Source organism: Acanthochromis polyacanthus, chromosome 17 (assembly GCF_021347895.1).
Source record: "Acanthochromis polyacanthus isolate Apoly-LR-REF ecotype Palm Island chromosome 17, KAUST_Apoly_ChrSc, whole genome shotgun sequence".
Classification (NCBI taxonomy): Eukaryota; Metazoa; Chordata; class Actinopteri; family Pomacentridae; genus Acanthochromis; species Acanthochromis polyacanthus.
The window spans coordinates 8,819,006-8,846,233 of NC_067129.1; the positions used below are offsets into that span (position 1 = coordinate 8,819,006).

The 27,228-nt window shown below is 38.0% G+C and overlaps 2 protein-coding genes across 2 annotated transcripts; both read right to left on the reverse strand.

Annotated features, from left to right (window-relative positions):
• Positions 1 to 293: 293 nt before the first annotated feature.
• Positions 294 to 12,891, reverse strand: ca4c (carbonic anhydrase IV c). Its single transcript, XM_022206596.2, has 8 exons — positions 11,338 to 12,891; positions 6,919 to 6,966; positions 4,496 to 4,660; positions 4,235 to 4,380; positions 2,786 to 2,878; positions 2,626 to 2,692; positions 2,329 to 2,492; positions 294 to 2,092 (listed from the first exon to the last, which is right to left on the reverse strand). The coding sequence occupies exons 1-8, from the start codon at positions 11,390 to 11,392 to the stop codon at positions 1,904 to 1,906; spliced, it is 927 nt and encodes a 308-aa protein (XP_022062288.1). The 5' UTR covers positions 11,393 to 12,891; the 3' UTR covers positions 294 to 1,903.
• A 332-nt stretch (positions 12,892 to 13,223) lies between these two features.
• Positions 13,224 to 26,595, reverse strand: aldh3a2b (aldehyde dehydrogenase 3 family, member A2b). Its single transcript, XM_022206592.2, has 11 exons — positions 26,432 to 26,595; positions 24,390 to 24,552; positions 23,064 to 23,295; positions 20,172 to 20,257; positions 18,727 to 18,935; positions 18,514 to 18,631; positions 18,173 to 18,314; positions 16,220 to 16,386; positions 16,012 to 16,111; positions 14,709 to 14,947; positions 13,224 to 14,055 (listed from the first exon to the last, which is right to left on the reverse strand). Exons 2-11 carry the CDS (start codon positions 24,549 to 24,551, stop codon positions 14,041 to 14,043), a joined length of 1,470 nt encoding a protein of 489 aa, XP_022062284.1. The 5' UTR covers position 24,552; positions 26,432 to 26,595; the 3' UTR covers positions 13,224 to 14,040.
• Positions 26,596 to 27,228: the final 633 nt, after the last annotated feature.

The following is a 27,228-nucleotide window of genomic DNA, read 5'->3' on the forward strand; positions in this document are numbered from 1 at the left end:
ATGTTTAATGTTACTTTATCAGCTCAAAGTTACAGCTTGAGCAGTAGAATAAGTGTGGTATGGTCGCTGTCTAAACTTAATAAGATATATTCTATCAGTGTCCATTTAAAGTCTCACATGTTGTCTTTCTCACACAAAAAAGACACACATACTGTATGTGTTGGGAGCAGGAACAGTAGAGGTTAGGGAAGGCACATTCATTTCTATGGGAAACATTTAGATGCAAAAGTGCAACGTCTTTATAGGTGTTCAAACAGAAACTTCATGTAGAAAATCCAAAACAAAATCATTGATCATGTTTCAAATTATAATGGTACGATCCATAAAAAACCAAATCGGAGCATTCCTAACTCAAAATAATATCATAATCCTACAAGGGTTCAGATAAATCCATATGGTTTGTACCGTCTATTTAATGTTAATTTTTAGTTTTGTTTTAATTCCATACATGTAGAATATATACAAATCAATGTGTTAAACAATTAACGAGGATCATATTGTTAGTATGAATAGAGAAGAAGTTGTTACATTGTGTTACGTATGTTTAGAACCCATTTGGTTTTCCACAAATAAACAAATGTACAGTACATTTAGGGCATGCTGTAGTTACCCAAAACTTAACTTAGTCGTCTGGCCAGCACAAAGAACAATATACATATCAAGTAAAGACATAGTAGAACCCCCAGCTGGTTAAAAGAAAAGAAAAGCTTATTCTAAACCCCCAAAACTACATTTTTATTCATCCCAAGTGGTTTCTTACATCTAAGACAAAGCAGATCAGAGTTAATATAAAGCAGTAATGTATGAAAGTAAAATATTGATCCCTAATGAGAACAAAAATAAGGAAAATTGACATGAAGGCTTGTTGAGGTAAAGATGTCTACTCCTAACAGGCTGCAGAAAGTAATTTTAATTCAGAAATGATAAGAGTCAGTGTTGGAGCAACAAGATATGAATCTACAGCTGTGTTTACAGCTGTGTGCGGCTAAATTCTGGCTCCTAGTGCTAAATGCTAACATCAGCATGTAATAAGAAAGTTAATGTACTGATATTTAGCAAGAATAATGTCACCATGTTCAACATCGCAACATGTTAGTATGCTGATTAGCACTAAACACAGGGTACAGCTCAAACTGATGAGAAAGTCAATGGACCAGCTGGTATTTTTGACCTGGAGACGGTGCTAAATTTGAAGTAAAAAGGTCAGAAAAGTTATTACAGTTCTTCTGCAGAGGAATCTAAATGTCTGAAACAAATGTAATGGAAAACCATCTAATAGTTGTGGAGACATTTCACTCCAAATAACCAGTATGAACCATGTGGTGTGCTAGAGGGCCTCACAAAAGTCAGTAGATGCATCATCACAGTTTCAGTTAACTTGTGATAAATTGGTCATTTTAAATACATGTAGAATCTGAGTTATTATGTGTAAATAATGTACCGATGCAAACATATTGAGGCCTTTCAGGGTAACAGTGGAATGTCTTTCTGAACTAGCTTTGCATTCCTTGTCAGTTTTTTCATTTCCTCTGATCGACAGAGGGAATCTGAGCTGTATCTAATGTACTGTTTTATGTTGTGCAATAGATCAGTATCTCTGTAATTAGAAAAAATGCAGAGCTGCTCTCACTGACTGCTGCTGAAGTTGTTTGAGGCAGCTGTTCCTGTAATTATGACCACTGATGGGCCGACGTAATTGTGGCTGTAACACATTAATCTTAATTGGATGTAACATTAACGATATGCAGAGGTTGTGTTTGTGCAGTGAACTGATACGATCAAAGGTAACTCAGAAAATAGTTTCCCACTGGGACGCTTCTGCAAACGTGCTACGGTTTATAGAAGTCGCCTTTAAACATACAGGAGCTTCTGTTGCATAAATTCAGTTTTGTCATGAACTGAGTCAGTGAATCAGACCTGTTGTTCCGAGCACAGCTGAGAAAACACCAAACCATAAGAGGCTGACACTCGGCAGAGCTGTAGCTGCTTTGGAGCAGTAAACAACTCTGCCATCCAGAGGCTGTGTGGGTCTGAAGATGTCGGTCATGGGCTGTCCGGTCCAAAATCGACACTGTTTAACTATTGCATCCAGCTGGAATGGAGAGGAGAAAAAAAAATTAAGAGACTGAACAGATAGAGAGATGAAGAAAAACTTGTGGTTGCAGTTTAGAATTGACTGCACCTTCCACTTTTCCAGGAAACTTTGAATTAACATCTCTGCACCAAACTTTTTTTGCTGTTAACTTAAGTAATTAACTGAACCATTTACAGGACTTCCAAGGTCTTGACTATTTCTGTAGGCAGCTTAAAGGTTCAGAAGTCGCTCACCTGTCGACTGCTGATGGACAGCGTCCTGTGAAACACCGTCCATGCAACCGCCTGCTCACATCCTGGAGTGGTCATGGAGCCCACGTAGCGGTAATAACTGTGAAGCTCCTTTGCAGCTGGAATGATGTCACTGAGTCGAAAGTTTGGGACCACTGTCCTGCTCCCTAAATGCAGCAAAAAAGGGAGAAGGAATGAAGACTAAAAAGAAATCTCATTTAAATCTTAGATTATAAACAATGCCATCATTATGCCAGATTTTTTAAATGCCTTGTCCATTTAATTACACAAAACTTCTACCGTTGTTTTGCACTCGGCCCAGCGCTGCTATTACTGCATCCAGCTGAGGATGATCGTCTGTTGTTTCCTGTAATGAACATTATGGCACAAGATTTAATGATCATGTGCTTGTCTGATAAAGAACATGGAGTTATGAAGATGACAGCTTCACATGTATTACCTCAAACAGGAAGGCCAGCAGAGCTATTCCTGCCAGGTCATGTTCTGCCTCAGCCAGAGAACCGTAAGGCTCCTTGATGTGGACGATGTGCAGCTGAACAGAGGGAAGAGAGTCACACTGGATCATACCTTACACTACAGTGCTTCTGACTGGCTGAGTCTGATTTGTTGGGAATAAGCAGGCAAATACTAGCCTAGCCGCGCTAGACCCATGTTCTGAAGGCACAAGGGTCTAGGATCGCTCGACAGGGAGGGAGGCGGGCTAAAAGGTTGTCTTTCAAATCACTCTGCAGCAATTGGGTAGGTATACAACCAATCAGCGCCACGAATAGGCTGACGTAGTTCCTAGAGCGCCGGCGGATTGTGGCTAAGTCCCATTAGCTTTCCAACCAGCGGAGCCAACTGGTATATTAAGGATTTGCCATATCCCGTCGGCATAAGTCCCAATACGTCTTTCTTCTCAATGAAACACTTCAGTGCCGTCCTTTGTTTATCTTTCAAGTTGAATTTTAGCTTCAAATCTTTTCGGGCTGTGGCCAAAGCCGAGTCGAAAGATAACTGTTTATTGTGCGCCGGTTGTTTCTGTCAGAATCGTCGCGCCTCTGTCGTCACTTAGTTACGCCCGCCTTCTGACTCTACACTTCATGGTGATTCGTCCGGCCAGTTTGAGGAGAATCCAGCCTCGAGCCTTATGGAGGGTAACTAGACCCACCCTGGCAGAGAATTAAATTTGTTGCCGTGGGTTGTCTAGTGCGGCTAGGCTAGGCAAATACTAAAATTGTAGTAAACTCTAGTGCTGCTTTTAACAGTTGACAAATTGATGTCAAACCTGCAGCGAACGGTTAGTTTACATCAAAACTTTTCACAAGTTGTTCTACAAATCTAACTGATATATCAAGATTAACACAAGACTTATCCAAATTCAAATAAATACTGTGTTGCTGGTTTATACTGCTGCCATGCAAACAGAAGCTACTGTGACTACAGCTGCACCAGATTGTGTGAACTCATAACAAATTCTTCAGATAAATAAAACTAAATACATTCCTCTTTCTGTAACTGAAACAAATAAACTGTTCTAATTCAATGGCATGCTAATGGAAGCCACAGTAATTTAATGATAATTGTGTATGTTTAATGTAATAATTGCAGCTCCAGTTTCATCGTGCAGCACAGAGCACACAATCACATATTTATCATCTATAATTTCATTGTTTGACATAAAATATTATATATTTATGTACATTACCGAAAAGATTTCAACAGTTAAAACATACAGTATGTTGTATTTCTAGCATGCAAAAACATGATCACCCATTTTCATGAAAAGTCAGAAAAAATGTGGCCCACGGTTGAACCTAACGGCTGACATTTGCATTAAAATAGGTTTTCTAGTCTTGTTTTTATTTCTGTATAAAACACGGTATAAGTTGGCTCCACGCTGATGTACCTCCATAGGAAATCTCTCTCCATCAATGGTGTGCTCTGATCCTGGTCTCCCGTTTCCTCCCCAGTGGAAGTGGAACTGGGCGGCTCTGTAGTGACCCGGCAGAGCTCCTCCGGTCAGCCGGACCGACTGAGGCAGAGCAAAGTGAGCTGCAGGGAAAAGAGGGACGTCTCTCAGTAACAAAACAGGTTAAAATTGAAGCTAAAGATGAGTCTGGAGAGAACTAAAACAGCTTTTTATGTCTAAATAGATGCTCCCTATTACCAGAGTGTCCTTTGTTTTCCACTGTAATGTTGATGGCGTTGGTGTGACCGATGAAGTCGAAGGGTGGCAGGGCGCTGTTGACGTGCACTTTGCTGGTGACGATGTTAATAGGTGACTGACGTAATCCTCCACAGCTGGGAAACTGAGCTGCCCAGTGGCTGGGATCTGAGCCACACAGAGAGCAACAACATCATCACACTTCAGGCTCCAGTGACTGAACAGAGGGCTGCCTCACAGATGTTCTGTTTTTAACCCCTTATACACAGTATTTTAGAGCACCAGAAGCCTGTATTTTTTTAAGTACATTGTAAAAATATTTAAACTGTTTTTGGCTGCTTATTTTTAAAAAATCTAATACTGTTAATTCAGAAAATACCTTGTCAAATCACAGAAAGAAGTATTAATTTAATTAGAAGAGTAAAAAACTAAACAAAAACACAAACAGGCCAAAACAGTACATAATGCCCACATCCAACATCTGTATTTTTAGAAATGATGATTGGTTTTTGAATCATAAAGTTCACATAACATAAAGAGTTCTACAGTACTGAGCTGGATGAAGCTTGAAAAGTGTTGATGAATCCCAGATTACAAACTAAATGTGTGCATTCAGGAGGCAGGTCGATCTAAAGAAGAAAGTCTTTGAGTTTTACTGAGAGTATTTTTACTAGTGTAGGTGCTGAAATACTTCTGCCTGATTATCACTTAATTAAAATTTGGATAAGCAGCACTTTTTCATGAGGCAAAAATTGTACAATCACCTTCTAATAAGTTGTAATTTAAGTAATCTGACAGAAAGCTAGACAGGCTTTAGGAAATCCAACCCGTGAAGAGGGACTTTGGCCATTCACAGGGATTTTCACACAGTTAAAATATGATATAAGAGCAATATGAGGATGTTCAGTAGCCGAACCGCGCTAGACAACCCCCGGCAACGAATTTAATTCTCTGCCAGGGTCGACAACAAAAACGACAACAGTCGTTGAGCTCCATTAGCACCGACTCTGAATAATCTTTCTGTTAACATGTCTGTAATATACTTGAGCTTCACCCATTGACTGTATAAATAAGGATTCACCGAACTACCCCATCCTCTGATTTCCGGCGCTCTAGGAGCCTATTCGTTGCGCTGATTGGTTGTATACCTACCCAATTGCTGCAGAGTGATTTGATAGACAACCCTTTAGCCCGCCTCCCTCCCTGTCGAGCGTGCCTAGACCCTTGTGTCTTCAGAGCATGGGTCTAGCGCGGCTAGGCTAGATGTTCAGGAGAGTGGGGTTGAAATCCTGAATGAAGTCACAAATAAATGTTGTCTTGGCTTGAAGTATGCACCTGCACTCATCTGGTGTAAAGGTTTAGGATATTTTCAAACTGTGTTCTGTCTACTGCAACTCAAAATTGACTTACAAACCCAACCGACACAGTACAACTTTGGAGTCGTGTTTCTGGTCATCTGACAAATGAAAATCCAAAATTCACTTTCCTTTAGTTCTGTTTTGGTCTCTGTTTAGCTGCTAAGTCCTCCACTATGCTCACCAGGTCACTACTGTTGTTTTTCGTGTTGGTCAGGCATTCAGTCAGCTTTTAGAGCTTTTTCACTGAGAAGTTGAGCTGCTGTTGCAATGAAAATGAACCAAACAGTGAAGTTGGAACTAGAATCTAGTGGTAATTCTCTGTAGGTGGGTCAATATATAATTGAGTTGCTTTAGAAGTCCATGGGATATATCTTGCATACATTTTTATTAAAAGTTTGTTTGTTTTTGGTTTTTTTTTTAAAATCATGTTTTTTTGTTCATTATGATCATGACAAATTCCACACTTTTTGTGATGGAAAGAATCACTTGACTGGATGTCACTAAAATGTCAACTAAATAACCTTCTGAATTTAAAAACAGCCACCTTCTAATTAGCTAAACAATAATAAAATTAGCCTATTAAAAAAAAGTTGAAATAATTATGACAGATATTTTTTTTGGCAATATATCAAATTTTATATGAAAAATAACAAATTGTATCTGTGTCTGAGAAATCACTTTCGACTACGTTACCCATCAGAAAAACACCTCTGAAGAAGGTGTGTTAATTAATTCCAGATCACATGACCTGCTCCACATGATGTCATTTCCTCCTGAAGAAAAGACTAGCAAGACTCCAAGGCTAGTTATCTAATATAAAGTAGTGTGTGAGTCAAGTGTGGATTTTGTAGGCAGCCATGTTGATTTTAGGCCTGAAAACAGCAAAAATGTCAACTTTAATACAAAAAGTCCCGCAATTATATATTAACCCAGATGTATCTCTTCAGCAGCTTTTACCACTGCTTTAAAGGGGTTGTATTGTTTCTTGTTGACCACATTCAAAAGGCAGATTTGTGTCTAAAGGTGAAAATCTTTGATACTTTGGGGAGTCTGTCCATCTGCTCTTACCTCTGCATGTGTCATCACAGGAGTACTGGCTCTGGTAACACCACTGAGCTGCAGGAAAGAACAGAACACTGGTTAGATTCAGGAACGCACAAACAGTATCTGAAGTACAGCATATTCCAGTTCAGGTTCCACTGTGCCAAACAAGCTGACTTTCTGTAGTTAATAAATGAACATCAATCGGCCTCTCGTTTACGCTCTATTAGCCTCAGCGTTTTCCTGTCAGTCAGCAGCCTCAGCAGCTGATCTGCTCACGTGTTAAAAAGCTCTGTAGCTGAACTCTGACAGGAAACATCTTCTATCTGCCACACATACGTAGGAGTATCATCAGTTATCTAAGCCTTTATGAGTTCATCAGTTTAATATAAATTATCTGATAACACTTAAAAAAATATGACAGGCAGTCACAGGACACAATTTACATGAAAATACTTGTCATCCTAATAGCTAGAAAGCTTTTGTAGTGATGACTAGCTGTTTTTTAACATAGTTTTTTAAAATCTTTTTTTAAAAAACTGATAGAACTCCATTGCTTTGATGCAACACTAATAATAAAAGACTAGTGTAAATAGGGGACAAAAACACCCTAACTGTAGCCTAGCCGCGCTAGACCCAGGTCTGAAGACGCAAGGGTCTAGGAACTCTCGACAGGGAGGGAGGCGGGCTAAAAGGTTGTGTTTCAAATCACTCTGCAGCAATTGGGTAGGTATACAACCAATCAGTGCAACGAATAGGCTGACGTAGTTCCTAGAGCGCTGGAAATCAGAGGATGCGGGAGTTCGGTGAATCCTTATTTATACAGTCAATGGGTGAAGCTCAAGTATATTACAGACATGATAACAGAAAGATTATGCAGCGTCTGTGCTAATGGAGCTCAACAACTGTTGTCGTTTTTGTTGTCGACCCTGGCAGAGAATTAAATTCGTTGCCGTGGGTTGTCTAGCGCGGCTAGGCTAGTTGTTTCCGGTTGTTTCTGTCAGAATCATCACGCCTCTGTCGTCACTTAGTTACGCCCGCCTTCTGACTCTACACTTCATGGTGATTCGTCAGCCAGTTTTAGGAGCATTCAACCTCGAGGCTTACCAAGGGTAACTAGACCCACCCTGGCAGAGAATTAAATTCGTTGTCCTGGGTTGTCTAGCGTGGCTAGGCTAACTGTGAAGTTAAAACAGAAAAACACAAATTGCATTCTCAAACTACCCTCCTAAAACTCATATAAAGCATTTAAGTTTATAAATAACTGACAAAATCACTAGGGTCAAAAACAATCTTACTCAGTTCAACAAAAGGAAATTTAACTGCTATATTTTAGTGGCTGACTCTGTGCAATCATCTCTGATTGGACTTGTCAGATAAAAACATTTTTTGTGACAAGTTCAGCTTCTGAGTCTGACCAAGAGGTTTCTCAGTTAAAATAAAACCTCTTAGGAGAAAAAGTCTTTGATATAAACTGCTGCATTACTACAGCAAAATATATGCCTTTAGATTTTCCTCCCTCAGATTCACACATCTTTCCTGCTTTTTCTACTTTCTTTGTTTCCATTTTTTTTAAAAACAAATGGCAGGAAAACAACCTACATGATACACGGCTGGTGGTTCTAATGTTGGGACTGATGATACATTACTCTTCACTGGGAATAATTAGGACAACACAGATTGTTTTCTATGTGATGTCAAACTTAAAGACATTCAATAAGCCAAACACAATTCACTTTACAGGCCACGGTCTGATTTCAACTAACCTATGATAACAACAGCAGCTGTGACTGTAATGTTTGCTGTTCACAGTAGAAGATAAATGCCATTATAGCTTTGCAAGTCATATGAAAATAACTCAAGACGTCACACTAATTTCACAGCGTACATTAACACAATTTGGTTGACCCATCATGCTTTATTATGCTTTAGAGATGCAGACTGATTTGAATTTGTCCAACAGGTCGGCTGTGATTACGCTGATTGCATTCACCATAAAGTGAATGTCCGGCTTTATCCAGCTCCTTAACTGCCTCTGCAGCGCTGCATTAAACGTGTCCATCCAACAGGTGCTGATGAAGTCGTTTAGTGCTGTGTGTGCTGCGGTTGTGTATTGTGTTGCTGATGTGAATGAAACTCCAGTGTCTGACTCTGCGGTGGGAATGAAAGCCGCTATAGAGAACCATTTAGCTAATATAGGGACACAGATTAACCCACAATGCCATTCTTTGAAAGGGGACAACAGTTCTCACCAACTGAGAACAATGCACAGGTGGAGGTTGGCTTTCCTCCACCTGGCTCATTCACCTGTGTCACACTGAGCAGCACGGAAAAGTCAAACCAAAGACAATCCAGTCATCACCAATCACCTGTAGGTTTTCTCTCAATATCCTAGCTTTCTTTGTCCAATTTTCTTCAGTTCATAAAAGCTATTTTAATGAACCACCATCCTAGAAGAATTCATGTCTTACATAATATTACACTTTAAAACCCAGTTTATCCATTTTTGTGACAATAAATGCATCAAAATGAAACAAAAATATTGTCTATGTGCCCATTGACAACCATCCCATGTAAGGTTGGTGTTTTTTGTCTTGTCAAGCAACATGGCTTAACCCTCCTGTTGTCCTCATTTACAGGCACCAAAAAATATTGTTTCCTTGTCAGAAAAAAATCCAAAAATTCAGCAAAAACATTTTTCCCCCAAATTTCTGAAAATTTGCAAAACCTTCAGGAAGAAATTTCCAATAATTCCTTAAAAGTTTCCCTTAAAAGTTTTATTTAAAAAAAAATCCCCCAAATTTGACAAGAAAATTCTTGGAAATATTTTCAAAAAATTAGTAAAAAATCCTTCCAAAAAATCCTAAAAATATCTAAAATGATCACATATATATCAGTAAAATTTCTAATATTTTCTTTAAGAACGTTCACCAAAAAAAATCAACCAAAATCCAGCGAAGTTCGCTGGATTTTGGTTGATTTTTTTGTGTGAATGTTCTTAAGAAATATTTTTGACATTTTTTTTTTTACACCAAAAAATTTTCAAAAATTTCCCAAAAATGTTGAAAATGTGGACATCAGAACTTTCACTGTGAAAATATTTTTTCCCCCACATTTTCAAACTTTAAACCGGGTCAATTTTGACCGCAGGACAGCACGAGGGTTAAATTTTAACAAGATTTGTAAAGCTGATTTAGCCCAATTTGTTCAAGTTCAGTTAACATCACATTGCACTTTGCACATGTTTTAAGAGTCAGCTGGACAGAATTGAACTTTGTGTTTCTATTAAGCAGGAAAAATAATCAACAGATATTTTGTAGCATTAGCCTAAACCTGCTGCAATTTCTTACATTTTTTTAATCAATTTTTTCTTCTTCCTCAAGTACCAATGAATAACAAACGTGAGTAAAATCTACATTGAATTCTTTCACCTATAGTTTAACAGTTTAATTCACCTGCTGTTTCCAGTATATTTTTGAGTAAAGTGAGCAAGTTGGGACTTACTATGACTACTTTGAAAGATTAAATAACACATTCTTCTGAAAAAAAGATGATAATTTAACTCTTCAGAAAGAGAAAACATTGCAATTTATTTTTCCTGCTACAGCCGCAGGTTTGCTGTGAGCAGTCATTTGTGTTTGATAATGATCGCAACTTAAGACAGCAGCTGATATTTGTGAGTCACTTTTCTGACTCTTTTCTTGTGAAAATGGCTTCTTTAGTAGAGTCTCACTTGAACTCAAAATAATCAAACTAGAGCAGAACAACTGGTCCATTAACTGATGATTCAATCACCAGAAAACTGATCTGCAACTAATGTCAGTGGTATTAAATTACATTTTTTTGGTAATTCTAAACAAAATAACGTTTCACAATTCCAGCTTCTCAAATGGGAGAATTGATGCATTTTCCTCATCTAACATAATGGTAATTAAATGTTTTTTTGGGTTTTGAACTGTTGGTTTGACATTTCAAGACTTCTGATGACTTTGTGAGTTCTGTATGTTGCCATTTTATGCCCCACACAATACAATTAATCGGTATGAAATGAAATTGTTTTTGATTGCAATCCTACTTCAAACCCAGAAGCTGTGACAATATATATAAAAAATGTACTTTTCCATTGTTTGAATTGTCCTGAAAACATAAAATTTGCCCGTAATGTACAAGAAAAGAGCGACGTCAGTAAAAATATGAATATTTTTGTTTTGTTGTTGCTATAATTACCTTAACACTCTTCATTCCCTCATGTTGAGAATCACTTTGTATAATTCGGTTTTGATGTGAAGGTTTAACATTTGTGTTGCAGTATTTGTCTATTTGAGTTAAACGAGTTAAAAACTCCAAAATGAACAGAATGCATGGGCAAGACGTAAACTCGGCCCAGAAAACTGAACCAAAACACAGCTTTTTTTCTGTAGCTTTATGTGTGAGTTTGTTTCCTACCTGTGCACTGAGAAAAGAGAAGCAGCAGAGTCAGGAGGTAGAGAGAAAACTCCATGATCAGGACCAGCAGACACCAGAGAAGCTCCTCACACACTGAATTTCAGCTGCTTCACATGCTGACTCGCAGCAGCGTTTGAAGGTGGGAGGGAGACGGTCGTGAGTACGACAAAAGGTGTGTTAGTCTCAGGAAGACAGAGGAAAAAAGTGACTTTGAGAAAATATCCTTAGATGTCAGGTCTTCAAAAGAGGAAAGACGGACACCTGGTGGCAAAATCAGTTCAGTGTTTTTCCATTTAATCACCGTTCAGTGAATGCTGTGAGTGCACAGCATAAACCCTCACTCAAAAGTGACAAAATAAATACAGTTGAAGATTTTTTTTTTACATTTGGTATTGTAATTTGTCATGGTCATACAATCTCCTGACCATATTTGTTCTGTATGACTGTTTTTTTATTTGATTTCATTTACCTCCCACACAGTATTGAGTACATCTTGCCTTTTTAGCACATGTTGTAATTCTTAATATAGTCGTTTTATATGCACATTTGATTTTATTATTCATTGTTGTTAATTTAGCTCGTTATCAATGCACCGTCCAGTGGCAGCTATTTATATTTTCGTCATGCACCTATTTATGATGACAATAAAACTATTCTATTCTATTCTATTCTATTCTATTCTAGAAAAGCACCTTCAATGATTCCATTTAGACCATGTTCTGTTATTTTGAGTACTGCCACTATGAATGTTTTCAGCTCACCTTGTTCTTTCCCTGCTATGACAACTCAAAATATCTGCTCTGAAAATATCTGTTCGTTCTGATTATCAGACCATGTTTCGCATTTTAGCTCACTGAATTGACTCTCTAGGACTGAGGCATCATTAGTGTGATTATTAGTTACACTTTCTGCACTGTTTTTCAGTCAAACTGCTGTGAAAACGTCTGTTGTGAGTGAGAATTGTATAAGGGCGGCTTTATTTCATTATTGTAATTGACAGCTAATAAGAACAACTCATATTTAGGATTGGCTGACAAATACAAATATTTACTTCTTTAACATTCTTAATTTGACACCACCTGCTGGCTGCCAGTCTATACATACACACATATATGTGTGTATGCCACGTATGCCACCCCCTAAAATGCATCTGCCACCCTATTAATTTTTCTCTCGATCCGCCCCTGATCAAAGCTAATGCTAGTGTTAGATACATTACCTGTACAATGAGCTAACATTATACAGGTAACATACAAGTGTTGTGGGGACATTGCCATCCAAAGGAAAAAAACTAAAACAAATAAAAACAAAAAAACACTGATTCACAGGGACTTCAGTTCCTCAGTTGCTGGAAGTGCATGACGACTCTTGTGTTCACTTTTGCAGCCAACATCAGAACATTTGGTGTGTTTTACAAGCCAAGACATTTTAGATGTTAGCAGAAGCCGCTCTAGAAAGTAAATAAATCTGTTTCTGAACGGTTCGCCTGGTGCAACAGGGATTATATAAAATTTGAGCTTGAAAACCTTTGGTTCACAGTACGTAGCACTTTGGTCACTTTCTCACTTCTTTGTAAAGCTGGGAGTCGATCCACTTATGGGTAAATCTTGATGAATGGAAGAAATAAATATCTCTTTACATTTTAACTTCTACTTTAACTATTTTACTTTACACCTCCATGTTTAAGCTCAAAGCACAGTAAAAATGGATTTTCACTTAAATATCTTCTGCATTTGCTGCAAAAGAGGCAGATTAGTTCTATGATTATGTAAAAGACTTAAACTGATCTTAACAGAGGGCAGAAGGGCCAACGATTACAGAAAATTAAGAAACTAATTCCAACAAAATAGATAATAATAATATTAGAAATGAATCAAATAAACTACTACATGTATAAATCTGTTTATTTGAATGTTAAAATAGAAATACATGTATATTTATTCCATTATCAGTTACAAAGAAGATACAATTTTAACGGTGTCATAAATCACATTTAAAAACTGCAGCTGTTGATTAAAAAAATAATTTATACGGTTGCTTAAGTTTGTTTCAGGTGTTTTAAAAAAAATAAAAAACATCATCTTCAGGTAATCCTGTGAGTTGAAGTCTACTCTAAGGTTGATAAACTTTTTGACATTTTGTCTTCATCTCTTCTTCTTCATCTCTGCCATCAGCCAGAAAGAACTGGAAAAACCCTGCACTGGGCAGGAACAATAAAGTACCTTCAGGCTGAAATTAAAAGATGATCCTTCACTAAAACAGAATATTATTAAACTTCATCTTTCTGGACCTTCACCTGAAGATTAAACGCTACAAGTAAAGTGAAATAACCGGGAATCGTACTTCATTAAAAATCCCTTTTCTCTATGTAAGTATTTCAGGATGGAAACCTGATCTACCAGCTTCAAATGAAATGTAGTGATGCTGAATACAAATGTAAGAGCCATACATGAGAATAAATAATTTCCTTCATGAAAATAAGTTGCTCCTTACAGTGAGCTCCATGAAACTTCTCACACCGCTGCTGAAATGTAAAATGAATTAAGGCAACACCTGAAACATTCCCCGTCTCAGCGCAGCTTGAAATTGCAGACACTGGTTTGATTCATGCAGAAACTTGTTGATGTGTTGAAATGCATCTTTCCTTCTCTAATTGAGCAGAGGAGAAGGCAGACATGCTTTGTGGGAGGCAGCAGGGTGTCTTCAACGGAGATAATTCTGAAAAAAACAAAGGAGTCAATTAGTGGCTTCTCTTTAATCGCTTTCTTGCTCGGCATTGCAGAATGTCTGAGGAGTATCTTGGAGATAAGCTGTGGTGTTTTTGCCCACTGGTGCATCTGAGGAGAAGAGTTTTAACTTCCTGTTTGGGTCCAGTCTTGAGGGTGAAGGTTAGGAGAAGGCAGAGGAGAGAAAATGTTGTCCTCTAAAAATCTTTTTTCTTCCAAAAAAGACAGAAATACTACAGGAGAAAAACACTCCACCAAAAGTAGATGACCTGCATCAAAGTTTGCATACAGAGGGATGACAGATTAAAGGAAAAACTTGACCAAATGATTGAAGAGTCACAACTAATGCAAATGCTTCTGCACGTTGTAAGGTGCAATTAAGCAGTTAGCACACATTTTTGTTCTGTGACCTGTATAAAAATGCTGAAGAGGCTCAGTAGATTCTGATTTTCATGACTTTGAAAGAACGTTCACTGTTGGGGCACAGATGGCAGGAGCTTCAGTCACAGAGATTGCTAATTTGGCTTCAATAAGAACAAAATAAAATGCAAACAGACTACAGCCATGTTTCGGCTGTTCTGCAGTTCATCGCTGAGTAAAATTTTCTCAGAGTGAAGTCAGTTTCTCTCTGCCTCGATAACTCACCTGGATCACAACAGCAGCCACCACAGCCAGCATAGCGAAGATCAACATCTTCTTCATCCAGCCGAAGTCGGCGGTCTTCAGGATGAAGAAACGCGCCCAGCCCAGTTTCTTGGCGGTGTGAGGCGGGTAGCGCATGCTGTTGACTCCCTCCATCTTCAGCTGTTTGATGACACAACTGCGCATGTGGCTCAGGTTGTCAAAGCTGAACTTGCCGTGGTAGCTGCCCATACCGCTGTTTCCTGTACGTGAAGTAGAGGTGGAGGTCGTTTGATTGTGTGGACACAAGTCAGATTGATTGCTTTATTCTCCGTAGTGCTGTATCAGCTCTAAAGAAAGGTCTGGCTATGTGAAACTATTCCTCTTTCAAAGCAACTGTTACAATATTGAGAATCCTTTTGAAGTTGGATCCAGTATTTGATCGTAAATTGGATATTTCAAGGGTACAAAATCAGGCTATAAAAAATTGAGTTTTCTTTGGAAAACTGTTCTTCAGTGATGATTTATAGTTGTTGCTTTAAAGCATTAAATCTGACAGCTTGTCTTTTTCAGTCTTGTGTGAACGTGCAGAGAAGTGTGCAGATTTTGAAACTGTTCTTTAACCCTCCTGTTGTCTTCATTTACAGGCATCAAAAAATATTGTATCCTTGTCTGAAAAAAAATCCAAAAATTCAGAAAAAAAATCCACAAATTTCTGAAAATTTGCAAAACCTTCAGAAAGAAAATTCCAATTATTCCTTAAAAGTTTCCCTTAAAAGTTTTTTAAAAAAAATATCCCCAAAATTTGGTAAGAAAATTCTTGTGAATATTTCCAAAAAAATAGTAAAAATCTACCAAAAAAATCCTAAAAATATCTAAAGTGATTACATATATATCAGTAAGACTTCTAATATTTTCTTAAGAACATTCATAAAAAAATCAACCATAATCCAGCAAATTTCGCTGGATTTTGGTTGATTTTTTTATGAATGTTCCTAAGAAACATTTTTAACATTTTTTTTCCAATAAAAAAATTCAAAAATTTACCAAAAATGCTGAAAATATGGACATCAGAAGTTTCACTGTGAAAATATATGTTCTGTCCACATTTTCAAACTTTAAAATGGATCAATTTTGACCCACAGGATGACACGAGGGTTAAATATAGTATTTATAGTATTTTTGAGAACATCTTCCCACCCCTTGCTTGCCCAAGTAAGACATATCAATCTACTCATTCAGACTTCTGTCCCTAGGCAGAATAAATGAGTGAGGAAGTCAGTAACCTCATTTTTAGTTCAGTGTCTCTCTGTATGTGTTTACTCACCTACTCCTCCGAAGGGCAGAGAGCTGATAGAAAAGTGTACGAGACAGTCGTTGGCCACCATTCCTCCACTGGAAGTCTCATCTCTCACTTTATTTACCAACTTTAGCGAGGAAAAGAAAAGAATCAAGTTGAACATGAGACTAAATCTAATTGCTGCTCTCATTCTGCTACTTTGTCGTGCATGTGTGCTGTGTTTTGTGTGTGAAACCTTTTCGTCTGTAGAGAAGATGTAGAGGGCCAGAGGTTTCTCTCTCTTATTGATGAACTTGATCGCTTCGTCCAAACCGCTGACTGTCAGGATGGGAAGCACGGGTCCAAATATCTCCTCCTGCATCACACTCGCTTCTGGCTTCACGTCCCGCAGAATTGTGGGAGCTAAATACAGAACAGAAACGCCGTTAATCATGTTTTATGTGTGATTGCATGAATACACTGCAAAAACTGAAAATCTTACCAAGTCTATTTGTCTTATTTTGAGTCAAAATGTCTCATCCCACTTGATTTAAGATAAATTCACTTAACAAGTGACATTTTAGCAAGATGGAGGGACTTGTTTTACGATAACGCATCTTAAATATCTTGTTAAGTCAAATAATCTTGAAATTATCTTGCTTTGAGTTGAATTTTACAAGAAGACTCAAAATAAGTTTAAATCCTGGTGTTGTCCTGCAGGTCAAAATTGACCCGTTTTAAAGTTTGAAATGTGGAAAAAAATATATTTTCACAGTGAAACTTCTGATGTCCACATTTTCTACATTTTTGGGAAATTTCAGAAAAATTTTTGGTGGAAAAAAAGAAATGTTAAAAATGTTTCTTTAAGAACATTCATTAAAAAAAATTCCAGCGAATTTCGCTGGATTTTGTTTGATTTTTTTGTGAATGTTCTAAAAGTAAATATTAGAGGTTTTACTGGTATATACATATTCACTAGATATTTCTAGGATTTTTTTGGAGATTTTTACTCATTTTTAAAAAATATTTACAAGAATTTTCTTGCCAAATTTGGGGATTTTTTTAAAAAAATAAAACTTTTAAGGAAAACTTTTAAGGAATTTGCAAATTTTCAGAAATTTGGGGAATTTTTTGCAGATTTTCTTTTAGACAAGGAAAAAATATTTTTTGGTGCCCATAAATGAGGACAACAGGAGAGTTAATATATCTCAAATTAGGAGGTTACATGAAAGCAAAAATCTATTTTTGAGTGAAAAACTGCTAGCTTTTTTTTTTTTAGCATGTCTGGCTTATTTTAAGACACCTAAACTTGACAATCCTGGTAAAATCTAGCATAAAATAAGTTTTCCCAGCTAATTTTAAGATCTTGATATTTTAAATATCATATCTTATTTCAAGAAATCTTACTGAGCCATTTTTCACTTGTTCTACTGGCAGATTTTTTTTACTTATTTCAAAGTAAAAGTTCCTTGAGATAAGTTTTTTTTCTTGCTTTGAGAGGAGCATTTTTTCCAGTGTAAAAGCCAAGAAAAAAAATCCCTGATGATGCTGTTGAGGCCCCTGAGCACATACTCAGGTTGTTATGTCTCCAGCTTTTGCCTTCAGTCCTCCCTCGCCTGCAGCCAGTTACTGTCTCCTACTTTGTGTTTTATTAAAAGGACAGAAGTGCTGCAGCCTGAGCAGATCTTCACCACTTACAGAACATCAGGTTCATCCAGGCTGCTCCAAATGCTCTGATATGACTTCTTCATTTGGCAAGAACATAGATTCTGCTCATGCATGCCACAGATGATTCCACTCCTGCCTTTTCTGTCTCATTCTGGCTACCAGACCTGAGGATCTTTCTAAACCTGTCTCTACATCTGCCCAGGTAAAACCCTAAACCTTCAGTCCCAGATTCCAGGTGACCGATCCAAGCATTAGCCCCATTATCCCGTTATTACTCTTCTTCCTGCCCTTGGTGTCTGAATTGTCCCATCTTATTGTCATTCTGCTACAAGGGAAAAACATCTAGCTGTTTGTATTTCTTTAACAAATCACAATCATCTTGGGCAGAGTTAAGCCAATGATACAGCAATGGTGTCCCCTAAAAATGCTGATGGGAGAATTATTTTGCCACAGTCGACAGCGCTATATCTCATGAGTAAACCTGGTAGATAGTTACGGTCTGATTTTCATGGGAAAAGTTGGTGGCCGTGAGAAATATTACCTATGTAGCAGGCCGACTCATCATTTTCTCCTCCTGCAGCGATGGTGCTGTCGCCCAGCAAGTTCATGATCCTTTTGAAGTGGCGCTGGTTGATGATGCGTCCGTAGTCAGGGCAGGTCTTTGGGTTGTCTGTGTAGAACTCCTGCAAAAATCATTCCAAATAGTCGTGAGTTAACAGAGGAAGGGTTAGATGTCTTCCACATGAAGATCTCCAGACTTTCAGATACTACAGGTTGAGTGATTATTCATTTGGTGGTCTTTTATAATAGAATAAACAGATTGATGTGGTTCTGCAGTGTAAAGATTCTTCATTTAGAGCAGTGTCTTCATGTCTTCAGTACCTTAATGGACTTCTTGACCTCTTCGATGACTCGGTCCTGGATGCTGGGCTCACAAAGGATGTAGTCTGGGGCGATGCAGGTCTGACCACAGTTGGTGTACTTTCCCCAGGCGACACGTCTACGCAGCAGCAGAAAAGTTAACAGCAGAGTGTCATCAAGGAAGAGTGACAGCAGAAACTGGATTTAAAAATGGTACTTGAACATTACTCTGACCTGCAGGCTACGCTGATGTCACAGTTCTTGTCGATGTAGCAGGGACTCTTCCCGCCAAGCTCCAGGGTCACCGGCGTCAGGTTTTTGGCAGCAGCCTCCATGATTATTTTGCCCACTGTGCTGTTGCCGGTGTAGAAAATGTGATCGAATCTCTGACGGAGCAGCTCCTGGGTCTCTGGTACTCCTCCGGTTACTACAGGATAAAGCTCCTGATACACAGGAGGAGATACACATTCAGACATCACAAGGTCCTTTACAGCTCAGACATCATTTACATTTTGTAAGACACATGGTCATTTGGTTTCATTCTGTTTTGGTGGTTTGCAGAAAAAATAGAGATGAGGATACAACTTGCTCCTGATTATTTACACATTATAAAAGCAAAGTAAACACTAAAAAACAAATACTTCACCTGTTACGGACCTTTGTATGCACAGTTTTGCTTGTAAAGCTCTTATAGTAAACAGCAGCTTCTGGATATGCTGTGTTTTATTATCAATATTTCATTTGTTTTACACTGAATTAAAGAATTTAACTAGAAAGTGCAGTATTCCACCAAGGCTGTTCATTCCCCCATAAGACAATGTCAGAAATACAGCATTAGTTTATTAGTTATTGATGATCAGAAATCACAGCAACATAGAATGTGGATATTTAATATAGATGGACCCACAAACAAAATGACTTTGCACTGAGCACAGGAATGTGTACGTTATGTACGGATACCGAATTGTGTGACCTAAATATGTAGCAGGCAGCAGGAATTGATGGACTTGATTCCTTGTATCATTTCCAACGGATAAGTCCCAGTAAATCCGTAGCGGTAGATTTGTAGGATTGCCATCATGTGATTATCAGCAGGCAGCTGATGTAGTGTTCACTTGTTGTCATGGTTACAGTGACGCAGAGCCGCTATCTTGCAACGATACAGAAATATTTAACAAATCCAGGATCCAGACTATAAGCCGCATCACTGCCAAAATCTAATCACTTGGTCCTTGTGTCATTTCTGATCTTCCCTGAAAATTCCATGTAAATCCGTTAATCTGTTTTTGAGTAATCAGACAGACAGACAGACAGACAGACAGACAGACAGACACTGATCCTCGCATACCTCCTCTGCGTTCTTTGGTGGAGAAATAATGAAAAGAAAAATAGTTTCCCATGCCTGCTATACTGTATCAGTACATACAAATCCAGCAGAAAAGCAGCCCAAAAGCTATCAGCACAAATGCAACTTTTGTTAATTTTTTTGTAACTGAAGATTGTTGGTTTTTTTTATCTTATTTTGTGTCAGACAAGGATTAAAAAGGCCTAACTCTGCAAATAATATACCTGAACTATGTACGGTCAGCTCAATAAACTACAGCATTCTTACATTCAGTGACCAATAACAGTGTCTGTTTTCATGAATATTAAGCTAATGTTGTGACACTTGTACTTACTTTGTCGATGTAAAGCGGCAGCAGGTCCTCCATGAGTTTTGCGGTGTGAACACAGACCTCTGAGGGCTTCACCACAGCTGCATTACCTGGACAGGTCAACGAGAGGAGGCAGCACATGTGACAAGACAGAAACACTGATTTTATACTCTTTATTGCAGTTTGTCGAGAACCAAGAGAGTGAACAACTTTAGTCTGTTTTTCAAATGAGATCTGACTACAAAAGTTACAAAAACTGTAAAATTGATTGTAGTAAATCACAATAAAACAACCAAGGAACTACAAATACAGACAAATCCAGCTCAGGAATAGCGACTGCACTTTTAGATACACATTTTTTATTCAGAGTTTTGAACTCTCCCAGGGACACAAAATCAGCAAACTGCTCTGAAGGTTATTCAAGGACAAGGGCACAAAAATAGGACAAAGCTGCTCCACCACGTTCAAAATAAATCCTAAGCACTGTGTGAGGCAGCTAATTAGATAAGTGAAAATCATAACAGCTGTCAGGAATTGATGTATATACAAGTTAAAAGGGATTTTACCAAATATTCTCTTGTAAATAATATGTCACTAAAGCTGTCTCCTTAGAATTAAAGAAGGTCAAGACACCAGATCATAAAATAAACGGTAATGTGTGCTGGACAATGAGTTGGACATGAAATGAAGGAAAGCAGCAAAGTGGAGACAACAGAATGCGTATAAATTATTTCCTACACTTAAGAATGTAACCTTTACAGGTGTTTTCTGAATTGCTAAATTAAAGCAGGCCCTATTTTGATATTAAAACTCAGTTAACCTCCTTTTTTTCCCACTAGGATCAATATTACTTAAAAGGACAGTCTATCTACCAGATATCCAGCGCCTAGTACTTGTAGGATGATACCTGTTCAGTTAAAACCCCATCTGAATTTGACTGTTAGCAATATCTGGTGGAAAAGATCATAAATTTGGTTTTCTTGGCATTAAGAACAACTTTAGATTTTGGGATTATGGGGAAGATAAAAGAAAAAATGCCGTTGTGTTTCTAAAATTAAGGATTTAAATCTTAAAACTGTAGACAAGACCAATGACAAACATCCAACAACAAAGTTCACTTGGCATTGAGCCTCCTCATGACCTCATTATCTATCAACGTTTAGGATTTATTACCTCCTTCTGCACCATTAGGACAGCTCACATTTGATGCCCTCATGAGATTAACTAAATTAGGATGTTTTCTGAGTCTGACTGGATCTCAGATTGTTCACCTTTGTCTCTACTGGCAGCCTCACTTTGTTGCTTCATGGATTTTTATTGATACTCTGATTGCTGTTTGCGTCATTTGCACACCCTTAATGTTACTGAGGTTTATCTCTGACATGCAAAGACAAAGTGAAACCCAATTTGACAGGCAGGTTTATCTGATAAATACGAACGAGTAATGTTACACACGTGGGATTTTTTGTTTGGGGGCATATATATTATTATCTGCACATTGCATAGCTCTATCAGTGATCTGTTTCTATCTGCTTTACTTAAATCAGTGCATTTTTGCTGATATGACAGCATTTATTTGTAGATAAGCAGAAAAGACATGAACTGGAAAGCACAGTCCCTTAAATTGCTCTGTCAAACTGCTTTTTAGTTTTACTGCAATAAACATACAATGAATAAACATCACAGGCTCATATTAGTGTTTTATTCTATGATCACGATGCATACCTTTTACCTAGTCTTGTTTTTATGATTCCATATCTGTGCAGTTAATCTGAAGACTTCTGACCCACTGAGCTGATAGCCGGCAGCTCAGTGTGTTGTGTAAGATCTGATACTGCGGGAGGAAAGGATAAAGTCCAAACTGTGCAAACATTTAGTGCATGAGCTGCACTTCTCCAGCCTTCAAAGGATTTATCCAAATGAAATACAAATGAGACGTCCACCTGTGGACGCCTTTATAGCACTGACATGTATAGTTTTAGATTTGAAAAAAACCAACACGTTAGTACAGATTCCTGCAGTGTCATGCTAAAGAGAAGAAAACTCCTCCCACTGAGGTTTGCATCAGAAAAGTGCTGAGAGCTGAGCCCAAACACTTGATTTAGAGCCTCTATAGAAGCAGTCTGTGGGAGCTTTAGAGATGGAAATTAATTCTTCACAAGCATAGAATAGAATAGAATAGAATAGAATAGAATAGAAATACTTTTCTGATCCCTTGGTTAAATTCTGTTGTTACAGCAGCAGAAAGACTTAAATGACCACCACAATACAAATAAGTAAGCAGAAATTAAGTAAGTAAAGTAAAAAAATATACTGAAGTACAAAATGTATGACAAACTGTAAAATATACTATGAAAAAATAGAATGTCCTGTAAACAGCCGTGCAGCATATGGAAGTAGCAGTGACTCCCTTTGAGTGTCAAATTACTCTGGAGCTGTGGTTTAACTGAGTCTGATGGGAACAACGCACACACATGTTCACACATACACTAATATCAGGACACAGTAAGTATATGATTACCTTCATGTAACAAAAATGCCTCATTTAAATTCCTTTTTTAACTTTGACTGTTGCTAATCTCAACAGCTCCGCTTTCATGATGGCAGCATAAAGTTCACATTGTGGCCTTTGACCCACTAATCGCAAGCTGAAAGAGAATAAAGGACATTTGGCAATGCGCTTGACAAAAAGGGAACTGGAGTGGTTATGATCACAAGACAAGGGAACTCAATAGGCCTGGGAACCGTAGGAAGAAAAAGACAGAACTGGATCCACAGCCTGATAGAGCTGCTGTGGTCTTTGCCTGTTTGATCTCCAGACAGTTACATGACTCTGACGTGTCGCCAGGCTACTAAAATGCTGACATATTATTACGTCACACGCTGCTCTTTGACCCACAGCACATCCAACGATACCTGCAGCGATGGCGCCGACGAGCGGCTGGATGGTAACGGCCCAGGGGTAGTTCCAGGCCCCGATGATCAGCACGACGCCCAGCGGCTCCGGCTGGATGTAGACGGTGTCCGAGAGGGTCAGCAGGTTCTTCTCCACACGCCGAGGCGCTGCCCACTCCTTCAGCTTCCTGAGGGCCAGACCGATCTCCCCCTCCAGACCCAGAGTCTCATACAGCTGAGCCCCCTGCTCGCTCTGAGGACAAAGACAAGGACCTGCTCATAGCTGATGGATTTTTCACTAAACTGCTCCTATCTAGATAACGAAAAAAAGCTTTAAAACCTAGTTGATCCCATCTCATATTCAGAATTTCTTCTAGCTAGTGTAATCTCATCCTTTGTGGAGATCATATCTGCATCTCGCACATGTTCCACATCGGTCGTCTTCAGTGATCTGATTTGTTTCTTAGATGTTTCTCAGCAGATCTTCATAAGAGTCAGATTTTTAATTCTGTTGTTCATATCATCTAAAGAAAATTCAAAGGCAGACAGAATAATAATAATCCTCATTTATAGGGGACATGTCAAATTTCTGATTGAACAGTATTTCACAGGGACGACAAAAAATGAAAAGACAAGTCATAAAATCATCATCAGATGGTAAACGTAAGTGAAAGACAGGTCAAAGGAAACCAAAACTCTACTCAAGAAAGGCTCTCTGATAAAATTATGTTTAAAGAAGGTGCTTAAAAGTCCTGAAGTCCTTGATCAGATCATTCTACAGCCTCAGGACCCTGACTGGAAGCACTTTTACCTTTACCTGACCTCTAGCAGTGTGAGAGCTCAGAGAGAAGCCATGACGGGCATTAAAGACTAATCTGTAATGTCTTAAAATCTATTTGAAACCAGTGTAAAGATGGTAAATATTGGTTCTGGGTAAATCTCTGTCAGCTGAGCTTGGTTCAGTCTGGAATCGATCACTATGTTTTTGGTTCTGGATGGGAAAAGTGCTGCAGCAATCCAGCTGTAAGGGGATGAAAGCGTCTCTTTGTCTTTAAAAACTAACAGATCTTTTTTTAAAAATAATTCTAAGAAGATTTTTAAAAAATCATGATTGCACAGGTGTTGTTAAAGCAGATGCTAAGATTCCTGGCAGCAGGTTTGATATGATCCAAATGGGAAGCAGCTGATGGTAGAATTTATTTGAGCTGTGCTGCAACCTGACAGTGGAAAAGACCAAAAAAGTCTCATCCTCGTGTCTTTATAAAATATGCAGCATCAAAAAGAGCAAATAGCCTGATGCTAATTTGCTTCCTGTCGGACACCAGGTACTTTACACTCACTACTCACCTTATTAAGATCTTTCTTGATGGCATCTGCGATCTCTTTCTGCCTCTCGACGAACAACTGCTGCAGGTTCTTCAGCTGGCAGATCCGGTACTCTAAAGATTTGGACCTGCCAGTTTCGAAGGCTTTCCTGGCCCGAGCCACCGCCTGCTGCTCCCGAGACATCCTTCACACCGGATGAAAAGCACAAGATGGTTTTAGTCTGGGTTCTGAACAAGAAGTCACAGCGGTTCAGTGAAAAACTGGCTGAGCTTCATGTGTGGCTTTGATTTTTTCACTGTATAAAAGAACAAAACTGGATGAATTTAAGCAAGATTACATGAGCAATAAAAATAACTGTAGTTGTCAACAGCATCCATCAAGTCTGACAGATTCCTAAATTATTCACATATAGAGACATCTCTGCTGGGATTAAAGGTGGTGAAAACTGTAACAAACAGCAAAATGTGACTAAAAGAAAAGCGTTGTGTGTTAGTGTGTGTTGGAAAAGGGTCAAATTTATGATGGATGCCAGTCAAATTTGATTAAATGTTTTTATTTAGATCATAGCTACAAAACACAGATTGTAAATATAGTATAACACAGAGAAATTCTACTTTTTGATGCAGAAGTTCAGTGATGATGAAAGTATATTAAGGAGGTGCTGCTTTCATGTTATGATACATTATAGTATTAAACATTTATTTTTTTAATATTTACTGCTGGTCTTAGTCTAACTATTTTTATTTAGTCAGGAAAATGTGTGTTTTATATAATTTTGCATATGTTATTTGATGGTAATATCACACATAATCAGCTAATTTCCCATTATAAGTCTCACTGTGGTGACTCAACCTGACTATTTAAACTTGTTAGGTAAACTTACAATGACAGTTTTATTTCTCTATTGGGAAGCATAACAGGTGTTGTTTTAAATGTGATCTATAAACAGAAGTAATATCTGGAGCAGATTTCATGAGTCATTTTATATGACTCATCCATTTAAAAACTGATAGACCTACAGAGCAGAGTGCAGAGCAGTCAAAGGTAAAATACAAACACCTCAACCAACTGCAAAGTTGATAGATAATCAATAAATGTTGATATTTTCATGATTCTTGTGTACTTGCTATTCAACAGCACCTAAATTTTAAAACAACAGGTTGACAATCTTGGTTTTGCATATCACAATAGAGGAATTTAAAACAGTAGGAACAAATAACAATGGTGACAGACACGAGAAAAAGAATAAATGGACAGAGAACTGCTCCTCAAAACTAACAGATAATAGTACATATTTCTGTCTTTAATAAGTCTTTTACATTCATTCTTTCTGACTATGAAACAAAAAGAAGGAAAGAGAAAAATAAATCCAGTAATTTAAATATAATTTAGGCATTTCCGGGGGAAAAAATCAAAGTCTGTGTGAGTTGTTGGATTCTTTTGTATATCCAGATATTTCACATAGTTCCTAAAAGATTCTCAATCATCTTTACATTGTTTTGTTCAACATATAAATTACTCTTTTCAGTTTGACACTAAACTTTATTGTGGTTTAATTACAGTTTTAGAACCATAAAGATCTGAATAGCTCTTCTTCTGCTGCAGTAGTTCTCTAAAAGCATCCATAGCAATAGAAGCAGACTTCACCTGCATACATACATTTATTTATTAATGATCTGTTATTGATTTATTGTGATGCAGCCTGAATGAGCTTCCTGCTGTTGACTGAATATCAGCTGCTGGCTCACAGTTAAAGGTGCAGGCAGGATAAAAAAAAAAACACACACATCCGGGATACACAGACTTCACTTCGTTATTTTAAAAAGACTTTAAAAGCTGCTTCCAGTGATCCTCCTGATCAATCTCCTGCAGTACTGACCAGCTTCTCCTCCTGTTACTGATCTACTGGTTATATAACAGAACTAGAACTGCGTTTATCGCCTCCTCCTCCTCCTCCTCAGTCCTGCTGCTTGTTTATCTGCTCGATCACAAACTACACACAGAAAACTCCTCTCAGCTGTTTGTTATTTTTGTTTGCATGGTTTTTTTTGTCTCATTCCTACCTTTATAATGTGAGTTGATTTCTCGGGATCCTTCTCTGTCCGGACGGTGAACCGGAGCGCAGCGGAGCAGCGGAATGATGACAGCGGCGCGGATCAGCCCTCCTCCCCCGTTAGGTCCCTCCTCCTTTGGCCACAGGGGCAGGACCTCCCCCTGCCTCAGCCGGGGGTAGATTCAGCTCTTTGTCTTCACACAGAAATACCACAACCAGGACTGCAATAACTGCCACTAACGGCTCCAAAACTAGGAATGACTCATGCTTTTAGTCTGCAGCGCCACCATCAGGTCACAGTCAGTCCAGGACTTTACTTTAGGAGCTGCAAACTGTCAAATGTTGTTTTTCTGAAGCTCTGATGAAGTAAAACTCTGTACAACAAATTAAAAGTCAAAGGTCCTGCACTGAAACTGTTACAGAAGTAATATTAGTGGTAGAAAGTAACTAAGTAGATGTACTTAGTTTCAAGGCCATTATCATTTAGAGATTTTTAAAAAATTTTTTTTGTCACTTTATACAACTTTTTACTCAATTATATTTTACAACTTTAGTTACTTTGCAGATTTAATTTAACCCTCCTGTTGTCCTCATTTACAGGCACCAAAAAATATTGTTTCCTTGTCTGAAAGAAATTCAAAAATTCAGCCAAAAAAATCCAAAAATTTATGAAAATTTGCAAAACCCTCAGGAAGAAAATTCCAATAATTCCTTAAAAGTTTTCCTTAAAAGTTTTATTTTTAAAAATCCCCCAAATTTGTAAAAAAATATTGTAAATATTTTCAAAAAATTTGTAAAAAAAATCAA